Source organism: Macaca mulatta, chromosome 1, assembly GCF_049350105.2.
Source record: "Macaca mulatta isolate MMU2019108-1 chromosome 1, T2T-MMU8v2.0, whole genome shotgun sequence".
In the NCBI taxonomy this organism is placed as follows: domain Eukaryota; kingdom Metazoa; phylum Chordata; class Mammalia; order Primates; family Cercopithecidae; genus Macaca; species Macaca mulatta.
Window position 1 is genome coordinate 108,708,002 of NC_133406.1, and position 13,511 is coordinate 108,721,512.

The following is a 13,511-nucleotide window of genomic DNA, read 5'->3' on the forward strand; positions in this document are numbered from 1 at the left end:
AAAATTTGAGTCCCTCAAAGAACATGTTCCTAAGGTAGAAAAAGGTGGTGCTCTGTCTTCATGTTCCAGCTTTCACACAGTAAACAAGTGTCCTTTTTGTAGTCTATATAGTGCCAACTTTTTCACATTTTTGTGTTTTTGATTGGTGATTTCACAATCTTAAATGTCTCCCAAGTGTAATGCTTAAGTGTTGTCTCATTTTCCTAAGCATAAGAAGGCTGTGACATGCCTTACAGGGAAAAATGTGTGTGTTAGATAAGCTTTGTTATAGTTACATGGTTGTTGACTATGAATTCAATGTTAATAAATCAAGAGTGCAGTACATGCAGGAAAAGGGGGAGGAAATTCACCCATCTGTAGATGAGGTTGCTTGGGAAAGTAACATCTATAATGCTGTGCTGAAGCTATGGGAAAATAGCTACATTTGTGGATTCATGAAATGACAACCATTTTTTTTAAGTATAGTGGACAGCAATGTTGTAAGGCTGAAAACCAAAGAAATTTATGATCATGTTAACCAAGGTCAGGAATACACTAAACACTTCTTAGATCGTGTTTTATTATATGGAAATACTGCATATAATGAATTAATTATAAATATATACATATATAAAATAAGATGTCTTTAAACAGAAACACACATAAAACAAGCTTATGTATTCATCAGTTAACAAAAATGTTGTGAAAAAGCTCACAAGAACCTAACACCTGTATTTCCCTGAGCCATATTCATGGCTCAGTGCTCATGAATCCAGTGTTTGCAGCAACTGCACAGAACATAACTGTCGTGAATAATAAGAATGTGCAGTACGATATTACTTGCCTTGATCTCACTTCAATCTTGAGGAGCAATCTCTTGTTCCCTTTTTTCATCATTTTCTCTTCAGTGACACACTTGTACTACATCTCAGGCATCACCAGCATCAGTGCCTCACAAATTTTAGTGGACTTGTGAGTATCCTGCTGATTTTCCAAAATACAAATTATAATTCAGTAAATCTAAGGTGAGGCCCAAATTCTACCTTTCTAACAAGCTCCAATGTGAGAACTCTGCTGCTTGTCCCTGAGCCACTGAATAGTAAAGATATACATCCTGCCTTGCATACCTGCAACACTAATTTAACTCGAATAACTCTCTATAGTTGAATGATAGGAGTAGTAAGAGACAAAATTGTGTTTCTCCTCTGGAGCTCAGAGAACAAACTATAGAACTAGGAATGTGTAAAATTTCCTCCAACCAAGAAGGCCTTTAACCAGAAGAGTATCAAATGTCTCAAGTACTTCAAAAGCACCAGGAAGGAAAAGAATAAGAAAAGACTACAAATTTGGCATAAATTCAACACAGAGTTTTATTGAGAACATGTTTCATGACAGCAAGATCCTTCACCAGGTATGCATATATTAAAAACACACATACTTTGCATTGAAGGAGTAGAAAAATTAGAAGGAAAAGGGGGATCTAAATAGCTGCAACGAAGGAGAGGAAGTGAGGAGTACAGTTAGCAAAGTACGGCTGAAATGTGGTGGGAGTTCAGACCAGGAAGAGACCGTTTCCCACTTGTGAGTCAGGGAAGGCCCTTGGGAATAAGGACATCTATAACAAGCCTGATGATCCATTAATAGTTGAACACGTGAAGATTGCTAGGATCCCATTGCATTTGGAGATAAAATTTGAATTTTAAAGTCCCAGAACCCAGGTCAGAACAACAAATCCTGCAAAACTAAATTGAGCTTATATTGACAAATGATCTTTAATCAGAAACAAGCAAAAATGACAAAAGTTTTACAAGGAGAGTTGAGAGGACGTCATCACCATGATGTGTTCAGGTGTATCCTGAGCTGTTGAACTGCTGGTCTCTCACTCCAAAAGGAGAAGGGTGACAAGGAGGATCATGGTGTATCTTAACGGAAACTGGATGAAAACAGAGATAGAAGTCACTCTGAATAAGGTGGAGCTAAGAATTGAGGAGTAAGAGGGAAGGGGACTGGGGAGAGAAGAACTGAGGAGAGAGAAACAAAAACCATGGGAAGACAAGTGGGGTAGGAAATAAGAGTAGGAAAGACACATGCAAAGAACTCACCAGCGTTTCCTGAACCAAAGCGCAAGACCTATCAGAAGCAGCAAAGGCACTATCACCGCCAAGATGATCAAGCCCATGGAACTGTGATGTTCTGTGAATTTGGGGAGACACCAAGGATGTTATAATCCACCCCATTTTACCTCACCACTCCCTGTTTCACTGCATTCCCTTGGCTTCTTTTTTTCATCTGGGTATCCAACTTCCCAATCTCCTTCCTTTTTTTGTTTTTCTCTCATCCCTGCTCAGAGATGGATTCTTCATCTTATCCTCAGCATCCTCCTGCATCTACAGTGCCCTCATTTTCAATACTTCCATTTCTTAGCTTACCTAGTTTTATTCATGTTGGGGCTATAATCCCTAAAATCCTAAAATTTTCAGCTTGCCCTCCCTCTATGCCTGAGGACCACCCCTTGGCATTTCCAGCCTGGGCCCCAGCTCTTTCTCACCCCAGTAGAGGATGATGTCCTGGCCCTCTAGACTGCTGTGCTTCACCCGACAGGACAGGTCAGCTGCCTCCCCAGCGGCCACCTCCTGGGTTGCTCGGAGATACCATGTCCCGTCAGCATTGGGCAGGATGTCCCCTCGCTGAGTGCCCTGCTGCTCCTGCTCACCCCGCATCCACATCACCCACACAGGTTTTGGGTAGAATCCTGAGACATGGCACACAAGCTGCAGACGGCCAGGGCCAGGACTGAGGCCACGGGACAGCCAGGCCTCGGGCTTCACTGCAAAGGACAGAAAAGATATTCAAATACAGACTTGGAGTTTCATATCTCCACAGTAGTTTAGAAGTTTAGATAGACACATCGTTCCCATTTCTTTTTTTTTTTTTTTTTTTTTTTTTTTTTTTTTGAGACAGGGTCTCACTCTGTCACTATGCTGCAGTGCAGTGGCATAATTATAATTATAGCACACTGTAACCTCAAACTCTTGGGCTCAAGCAATCCTCCTGCCTCAGCCTCTTAAGTAACTGGGACTACAGGTGTGTGCTACCATGACTGGCTAACTTATTTTTATTTTTTAGAGACAGGGGTCTCACTATGTTGCTCAGGCTGGTCTGGGACTCCTGCCCTTAAGCGGTCCTCCAGCCTCAGATTCCCAAAGCACTGGGATTACAGATGTGAGCCACTATACTCAGCCTTTCCCACTTCTGGGTGGCTCTTCCTTATTCCAAATTGGAAGGGGGTGGTGGAAGGGTATGATTTTGAAATCAAAAGTTCTTGGAGGGAGGGTGCAGGACTGACCTTGCCTCTGGAGATGTGCCTTTCCGGCATCAAGAAGACCCAAGATGAGACGTGGGCAGGTGTCACTGAGGAGACTGTGTATTATGTCATTTTGATGCTGATTCCGATTGATCACTTTGCAGAGACGCTTGGCCATATTCCCAGCCACTGGAGATGGCAACCATGAATTGTTCTGGAAGCTCATGAAATCTGATCCTTGATAAGCTAACCGAAGGAAGCTTCCTGAGAACTTTCCAGAATGCAGTTCACAGCCTCCTGTCACCTGTATCTCAAAAGGATCTGGGGTTATGAAATATGGGAAAGAGGGAGAAAAAAATAGAAAATGAAATGAGTAGAAGCAAAGATTGTAGGAGCAGAAGCAAAGATTGCAGAAGCAGAAGGGGGAAGTTTGCAGGGTTTGACATAATGGAATAAAATTTGGTTTGGGCAGGGATTCAGAGAAAGAGGAATTGGTGGAAGCTGTAGGTGGAGGAAAAGATTAGTAACGTATGGAAGAGGGCAGATTGGTCAAAGAAAGTGATGTGAATGCTGTGGGTGAGGAAGGACTTGGTGTAAGAGAACTGGGATTACAACAACTTAAGTTGAATGGAATGCAATGGGTTACAATTGAGTATATATAGAGAGACTGCTGGAGAGAATGAATGAGAAAGTGAGAAAGCAGAAGGTATCTGGTTGTAGGGCAGCAAGAAGGGTGGCCATAGGATACCTGTAAGAAAAGGTAATAATGCATAACCCTGCAGTCAATAACAGAGGAGTTCATAAGTAGCAGAAGTGTTTGAAGAATTAGGATCTGGATAAGAGCCCTTGCCCAAAAGTATCCAATTGTAGTTTTATGGTGGAAAGAATAGAACAAGATACAGAAGAGAGTCAGGCTGTTTCCTACAGGAATAAGAAACATTGAGACATTCCCTGTCTCCCACCTCCCCACTCCCCATGGAGGAAACTGAACTCACACTCAAACTGCAATTCACGGGAGTATCTACGCATTCCCTCAAGGAACCGAACGCAGCATATATGCAATAACATTTCCAGTTCCTTCCACTCCTTGTTGCTGAAGTTTCCCCTGGACCAGGGCCACAGGAAAATGATGGTGCTGCAATTTCTGTCCGAAGTGTGGGTCTGCAAATGACCCAGATAACCTGAGACCAGATTTCGTTTCCAGGAATGGTTATTAAAGGATGAGATCCGGATGACATGGAAGGAGACAGGCTCCTTGAGCCCTGTGGCAAAAGAACAAATAGAATGGCGAGAAAGAAATTGAGAAAGAGAATGGAGAGAGGCCAGAGTGGGGGAACTCAGAATCTGGAGAAAAGGGGATCCATCATGGTCTTAGCAGACGTTTGCTTGCCACAGAGCCCCATGACTTATCAACCACCTTCATCAGAGCTCGGGGACTTGGAGTCATGGACAGTCAGAATGGAACCAGCCTGGCACTCTCACTTTCCAGGTATATGCTAGGGAAAGCACACACACATATACACACACATACACACATGTGCACACACACAAACACACACACACAGACTTTCATCCACCCAACTGGGCAGTTGTCAGAGTTCTTACCGTCTGCATTGCCACCACCTGGGAGAACAGCTAGCAATGGAAGTAGTAAAAACAGCATGTCATTTGCAGATGTTATTTCCTTCTCTCAGAAAAAATGGTCTTTGATTTCTGTTCCAAACAAACCTACCCCCACGATATCTCTATTCTGACTTCTTTCTGCAACCAACAGACAAACCTCCCCTGACTGCAACAAAATTCACTCCAAAAACCCTGAGACGCCTGTTCAGTCTCTCATTTCCCTCTGGTTCTGACTCTCCTCTCTAGTTTCCAACTTCTCTCCTTGTCACCAACTTCCAACTTATTCACCTTCCCCTAATTCAACTGCTATGGAACAAGTCTGTCGTGGCAATGAAAAGCCACTTAACCACTAAGGACCTTTTTTTTCCTCAATCATACAATAAGAGCATAAAACTAAATGGCTCCCAGAGTGCCGCCCAATGTTCCCATGTCCCTGCTGTTTTTGATCACTCTGTCCTTTTCAGTATTTTCCCATGCATTTTCTTCCCATCTCGTCACCCCCTTACTACGTTCTCATTTCTGATTTAACATTGATTGATTTGCTTTGTCAGAGTCTCCTATGACTGCCCTGTGTGACAGTATAAACTAACACCTTTTCTCCATTATTCTTAGAGAAGAGCCAGTAACCATCACACACACCCAAAAAAAACAAGAACACTAAAATATATAAAGAAAATTTCCTCTGTTTGATTTTCATTGATATACATTCACTCACCCAACAGACTCTCTCAGCACCTGCCTGGAGTCAAGCATCTTGGTACTTAAGAACATGCAGTGGTTGACAACACAATCACTTTATTGAAGGAGTTTTTACTCTACTTAGGGAGAAAAACACAAGAACTATAAATCTTGGTGTACTGAGTTTCATTATACTGTATACACTCTCTGGATAAAAAGGAGGCCTGCTTGAAATAATATTTTCTAAAATGGGGACTCCTAACTAAAGTTTGCCAGCCCAGAATTTTGACTTCAATGGTTGACTTGGATATTAGTTCCATGCCGTTATCACACTGTATCCCCACTTAACAGAGTACCTCGCAAGTGGTAGGTGCTTAGTGAATATTTGTCAAATGAATGAATAAATTCAGCCAATACATCCATTTTTTAATTATGGAGGAGATATTCAACATGAAACTTTTTAAAGATATCATAAAAGTTACTTGTAACCCTACATAGTGAGATGAGAATCTCATACACTTTTATTAAGGATAAAAGTACAAGCTACTGCCATGAGGTTTACATAAAGGATCCTGCTATAAATTTCCTATTACTTATAAGAAACTAGTCAGAACTTGTGAGCAGTGAAGTTAATGGAATATTCCAAAGTCTGTATCCCAGGATCCCTTTTTATTAGTCCTACTTGGATGTTTCAGGGTGGTTTTGTGATAAACGAGTCTTTGCTGGACAGATTTACATTCCTCTTTTATGCTGCTTCTTACTGTTCAAGGACTTCTAAATATATGTTTGTGCTTTGTAGGTATCATCCATATAAATGTGTTTGGGCTATTTACTTTATTGTTTGGTTTTCAAAATAATTATCTGAAGCCAATTTAGGTGAAAATTTTTTTTTTTCTCGAGATAGGGTTTCACTCTGTTATTCAAGCTGGAGTGCAATGGAATGATAGTAGCTCACTGTAACCTCAAACTCCTGGCCTCAAGCAATCCTCCTGAGTCAGCCTCCCAAAGTGCTGGGATTATTGGTAAGAGCCACCAGGCATGGCCTGCAAATAATTTTTGTTTGTTTGTTTGTTTTTTGTTTTGTTTTGAGACACAGTCTCACTCTGTCACAATTTTTTGAAGCCGGACCATCAAAATCACAACTTGAATTTACCAAAGAACTGAAATATCAGGGCATGCAGTTAACCCAAAATATAAAGAAAGACAGACTCCTCCAAGGACGGAAGGAATGCAAACCCTTGTTTACTTGGGACAGATGCCAGACACTATAGAAGCCAGTAAGAAGAAAAATTCAGCTACAATTTTAAACAAATTAGTAAAGGCTAGCATGAGTATATAGAAGCCCTGGGAGTCATAGAAACAGGAAATTTCACATCAGTCTCTAAGCCCTTTTCCGTAAACCTCATCAGGGTCTTCTGAAAGATTAGGGTCAGAGATGTAGACCACATAAATCCTCTCTCATGATGCGGGCCTGAGGAATGAGAACAGCTACTACATGGGAAAGGTAGTAAGTCCCAACCAGACCTCTCTCCTCTATTGTAAGAAAGAAAGAAAAAAAAAACCTGGCCAGGTGCAATGGGTCACACCTGTAATTCTAGCACTTTGGGAGGCCAAGGTGGGCATCACAAGGCCAGGAGTTTGAGACCAACCTGGTCAACATGGTGAAACCCCGTCTGTACTAATAATACAAAAAATTAGCCAGGTGTGGTGGTGCACACCTGTAGTCTCAGCTACTTGAATCCAGGAGGCAGAGGTTGCAGTGAGCCGAGATCATGCTACTGCATTCCAGCCTGGGCAACAGAGCAAGATTCAGCCCAAGATGGCCAAATAGGAACAGCTCCAGCCTCCAGCTCCCAGCATGAGTGACACAGAAGATGGGTGATTTCTGCATTTTCAAATGAGGTACTGGGTTCATCTCACTGGGTCATGTCGGACAGGTGGCGCTGGTCCGCAGGTGCAGCCTGACCAGCGAGAGCTGAAGCAGAGTGAGGCATTGCCTCGCCTGCGAAGCACAAGGGAGAAGGAAATTCCTTTTCCTAGCCAAAGGAAATTGAGACACACAACACCTAGAATATTGGGTAACTCCCACCCTAATACTGCGCTTTACCAAGGGTCTTAGCAAATGGCGCACCAGGAGATTATATCCCACACCTGGCCCAGAGGGTCCCACGCACAGGGAGCCTCCCTCATTGCTAGCACAGCAGTCTGAGATCTAACTGCAAGGTGACAGCGAGGATGGGGTGGGGCGCCCGCCATTGCTGAGGCTTAAGTAGGTAAACAAAGCCGCCAGGACACTCAAATTGGGTGGAGCCCACCACAGCACAAGGAGGCTGGCCTGTCTCTGTAACTCCTCCTCTCGGACAGGTCATAGCTAAACAAAAAGCAGCAGAAACCTCGGCAGAGGTAAATGCCCCCATATGGCAGCTTTGAAGAGAGCAGTGGATCTCCCAGCATGAAGATTAAGATCTGAGAATGGACAGATTGCCTGCTCAAGTGAGTCCCTGACCCCTGAGTAGCCTAACTGGGAGACATCCCCCACTAGGTGCAGACCAACACCTCACACCTCACATGGTGGGGTACACCCCTGAGACAAAGCTTCCAGAGCAAGAATCAGACAGCAACACTCGCTATTCAGCAATAGTCTATTTTCTGCAGACTTTGCTGCTGATACCCAGGCAAACAGGGTCTGGAGTGGACCTCAAGCAATCTCCAACAGACCTACAGCTGAGGGTCCTGACTGTTAGAAGGAAAACTAACAAACAAAAAGGACACCCACAACAAAACCCATCAACAAAGATTAAAGGCAGATAAAACCACAGAGATGGGGAAAAAGCAGTGCAGAAAAGCTGGAAATTCAAAAAATCAGAGCACATCTCCCCCTCCAAAGGAACGCAGCTCATCGCCAGCAACAGAACAAAGCTGGACGGAGAATCACTCTGACGAGTCGAGAGAAGAAGGCTTCAGTCGATCAAACTTCTCAGAGCTAAAGGAGGAACTATGTAACCAGTGCAAAGAAACTAAAAACCTTGAAAAAAGACTTGACAAATGGCTAACTAGAATAACCAAAGTAGAGAAGTCCTTAAAAGAACTGATAGAGATGAAAACCATAACACGAGAACTACACAACAAATGTACAAGCTTCAGTAACCCACTCGATCATCTGGAAGAAAGAGTATCAGCGATTGAAGATCAAATGAATGAAATGAAATGAGAAGAGAAGTGTAGAGAAAAAGGAGTAAAAAGAAATGAACAAAGCCTCCAAGAAATATGGGATCATGCGGAAAGACCAAATATACGTCTGATTGGGGTGCCTGAAACTGACGGGGAAAATGGAACCAACTTGGAAAACCCTCTGCAGGATATCATCTAGGAGAATTTCCCCAACCTAGTAAGGCAGGCCAACATTCAAATTCAGGAAATACAGAGAATGCCACAAAGATACTCCTCAAGAACAGCAACTCCAAGACACAATTGTCAGATTCACCAAAGTTGAAATGAAGGAAAAAAAGTTAAGGGCAGTCAGAGAGAAAGGTCGGGTTACTCACAAAGGGAATCCCATCAGACTAACAACAGATCTCTCAGCAGAAACTCTCCAAGCCAGAAGAGGGTGAGGGCCAATATTCAACATTCTTAAAGAAAAGAATTTTCAACCCAGAATTTCATTTCCAGCCAACTAAGTTTCATAAGTGAAGGAGAAATAAAATCCTTTACAGATAAGCAAATGCTTAGAGATTTTGTCACCACCAGGCCTGCCCTAAAAGAGATCCTGAAGGAAGCACTAAACATGGAAAGGAACAACCAGTACCAGTCATCGCAAAAACATGTCAAAATGTAAAGTCCATCGATGCTAGGAAGAAACTGCATCAACTAGCAAGCAAAATTACCACCTAATATCATAATGACAGGATCAAGTTCACACATAACAATATTAACCTTAAATGTAAATGGACTAAATGCTCCAATTAAAAGACAAAGACTGGCAAATTGGATAAAGAGTCAAGACCCATCAGTTTGCTGTAATCAGGAGACCCATCTCACATGCAGAGACATACATAGGCTCAAAATAAAGGGATGAAGGAAGATCTACCAAGCAAATGGAAAACTAAAAAAAGCAGGGGTTGCAAACCTAGTCTCTGATAAAACAGACTTTAAACCATCAAAGATCAAAAGAGACAAAGAAGGCCACTGCATAGTGGCAAAGGGATCAATTCATCAGGAAGAGCAAACTATCCTAAATATATATGCACCCAATACAGGAGCACCCAGATTCATAAAGCAAGTCCTTAGAGACTTACAAAGAGACGTAGACTTACATACAATAATAATGGGAGACTTCAACACCCCACTATCAACATTAGATAGATCAACGAGACAGAAAGTCAACAAGGATTTCCAGGAATTGAACTCAACTCTGCACCAAGCGGACCTAATAGACATCTACCGAACTCTCCATCCCAAATCAACAGAATATACATTCTTCTCAGCACCACATCGCACTTATTCCAAAATTGACCACATAGTTGGAAGTAAAGCACTCCTCACCAAACGTAAAGGAACAGAAATTATAACAAACTGTCTCTTAGACACAATGCAATCAAACTAGAACTCAGGAATAAGAAACTCAATCAAAACTGCTCAACTACATGGAAACTGAACAACCTGCTCCTGAATGACTATTGGGTACATAACAAATGGAAGGCAGAAATAAAGATGTTCTATGAAACCAATGAGAACAAAGATACAACATACCAGAATCTCTGGGACATATTTAAAGCAGTGTGTGGAGGGAAATTTATAGCACTAAATGCCCACAAGAGAAAGCCGGAAAGATCTAAAATTGACACCCTAGCATCACAATTAAAAGAACTAGAAAAGCAAGAGCAAACACATTCAAAAGCTAGCAGAAGGCAAAAAAAAAAAAAAAAAAAAAAACTAAGATCAGAGCAGAACTGAAGGAGATAGAGACACAAAAATCCCTCCAAAAAATCAATGAATTCAGGAGCTGGTCTTTTGAAAAGATCAAAAAAATTGATAGATCACTAGCAAGACTAATAAAGAAGAAAACAGAGAAGAATCAAGTAGATGCAATAAAAAAATGATAAAGGAGATATCACCACCGAACCCACAGAAATACAAACTACCATCAGAGAATACTATAAATACCTCTATGCAAACAAACTAGAAAACCTAGAAGAAATGGATAATTTCCTGGACACATACACTCTCCCAAGACTAAACCAGGAAGAAGTTGAAATCCTGATTAGACCAATAGCAGGCTCTGAAATTGAGGCAATAATTAATAGCCTACCAACCAAAAAAAGTCCAGGACCAGACTGATTCACAGCCGAATTCTACCAGAGGTACAAGGAGGAGCTGGTACCATTTCTTCTGAAACTATTCCAATCAATAGAAAAAGAGGGAATCCTCCCTAACTCATTTTATGAGGCCAACATCATCCTGATACCAAAGCCTGAGAGAGACACAACAAAAAAAAGAGAATTTTAGACCAATGTCCCTGATGAACATCGATGAAAAAATCCTCAACAAAATACTGGCAAACCGAATCCAGCAGCACATCAAAAAGCTTATCCACCATGATCAAGTGGGCTTCATCTGTGGGATGCAAGGCTGGTTCAACATATGCAAATCGAAAAATGTAATCCAGCATATAAACAGAACCAAAGACAAAAATCACATGATTATCTTAATAGATGTAGAAAAGGCCTTTGAAAAAATTCAACAGCCCTTCATGCTAAAAACTCTCAATAAATTCGGTATTGATGGAACATATCTCAAAATAATAAGAGCTATTTATGACAAACACACAGCCAATATCATACTGAATGGGCAAAAACTGGAAGCATTCCCTTTGAAAACTGGCACAAGACAGGGATGCCCTCTCTCACCACTCCTATTCAACGTAGTGTTGGAAGTTCTGGCTAGGGCAATCAGGCAAGAGAAAGAAATCAAGGGTACTCAGTTAGGAAAAGAAGAAGACAAATTGTCCCTCTTTGCAGATGACATGATTGTATATTTAGAAAACCCCATTGTCTCACCCCAAAATCTCCTTAAGCTGATAAGCAACTTCAGCAAAGTCTCAGGATACACAATCAATGTGCAAAAATCACAAGCATTCTTATACACCAGTAACAGACAAACAGAGAGCCAAATCATAAATGAACTCCCATTCACAATAGCTTTAAAGAGAATAAAATACCTAGGAATCCAACTTACAAGAGATGTAAAGGACCTCTTCAATGAGAACTACAAACCACTGCTCAGTGAAATAAAAGAGGACACAAACAAATGGAAGAACATATCATGCTCATGTATAGGAAGAATGAATATTGTGAAAATGGCCATACTGCCCAAGGTAATTTATAGATTCAATGCCATCCCCATTACGCTACCAATGAGTTTCTTCACAGAATTGGAAAAAACTGCTTTAAAGTACATATGGAACCAAAAAAGCCCAAGACAACCTTAAGCCAAAAGAACAAAGCTGGAAGCATCACACTACCTGACTTCAAACTATACTACAAGGCTACAGTAAACAAAACAGCATGGTACTGGTACCAAAATAGAGATATGGACCAATGGAAAGGAACAGAGCCCTCAGAAATAATACCACACGTCTACAGCCATCTGATCTTTGACAAACCTGCCAAAACAAGAAATGGGGAAAGGATTCCCTATTTAATAAATGGTGCTGGGAAAATTGGCTAGCCATAAGTAGAAAGCTGAAACTGGATCCTTTCCTTACTCCTTATATGAAAATTAATTCACGATGGATTAGAGACTTAAATGTTAGACCAAAAACCATAAAAACCCAAAAGAAAACCTAGGGAATACCATTCAGGACATAGGCATGGGCAAGGACTTCATGTCTAAAACACCAAAAGCAACGGCAACAAAAGCCAAAATTGACAAATGGGATGTAATTAAACTGAAGAGCTTCTGCACAGTTAAAGAAACTACCATCAGAGTGAACAGGCAACCTACAAAATAGGAGAAAATTTTTGCAATCTACTCATCTGACAAAGGGCTAATATCCAGAACCTATAAAGAACTCAAACAAATTTACAAGAAAAAAGCAAACAACCCCATCAAAAAGTGGGCAAAGGATATGAACAGACACTTCCCATAAGATATTCATACAGCCAACAGACACATGAAAAAACGCTCATCATCACTCGCCATCAGAGAAATGCAAATCAAAACCACAATGAGATACCATCTCACACCAGTTACAATGGCAGTCATTAGAAAATCAGGAAACAACAGGTACTGGAGAGGATGTGGAGAAATAGGAACACTTTTACACTGTAGGTGGGACTGTAAACTAGTTCAACCATTGTGGAAAACAGTGTGGCGATTCCTCAAGGATCTAGAACTAGAAATGCCATTTGACCCAGCCATCCCATTACTGGGGATATACCCAAAGGATTATAAATCATGCTGCTATAAAGATACATGCACGCATATGTTCATTGCGGCACTATTCACAATAGCGAAGACTTGGAATCAACCCAAATGTCCATCAGTCACAGACTGGATTAAGAAAATGTGGCACCTATACACCATGGAATACTATGCAGCCATAAAAAAGGATGAGTTCCTGTCCTTTGTAGGGACATGGATGCAGCTGGAAACCATCATTCTCAGCAAACTATCGCAAGAACAGAAAAGCAAATACCGCATGTTCTCACTCATAGGTGGGAACTGAACAATGAGATCTCTTGGACACAGGAAGGGGAACATCACACACCGGGTCCTATTGTCGGGAGGGGTCGTGGGGAGGGATAGCATTAGGAGATACACTTAATGTAAATGACGAGTTAATGGGTGCAGCACACCAACATGGCACATGTATACCTATGTAACAAACCTGCACGTTGTACACATGTACCCTAGGACTTAAAGTATA

The 13,511-nt window shown here is 41.5% G+C and overlaps 1 protein-coding gene across 3 annotated transcripts in view; it reads right to left on the bottom strand.

Annotated features, from left to right (window-relative positions):
• Positions 1–1,324: 1,324 nt before the first annotated feature.
• CD1A (CD1a molecule) overlaps positions 1,325–13,511 on the bottom strand; it is a 56,927-nt gene continuing 44,740 nt past the window's right edge. For 2 of the 3 annotated variants that reach the window (XM_077947666.1, XM_028831694.2), the window contains exons 2-6: positions 4,279–4,545; positions 3,326–3,604; positions 2,528–2,806; positions 2,082–2,172; positions 1,325–1,912 (exon numbers count right to left, since the gene is read on the bottom strand). In XM_077947666.1, the coding sequence (XP_077803792.1) occupies positions 1,903–1,912; positions 2,082–2,172; positions 2,528–2,806; positions 3,326–3,604; positions 4,279–4,545 (926 nt within the window). In that variant the 3' untranslated portion in view covers positions 1,325–1,902. 3 annotated transcript variants of the gene reach the window in all.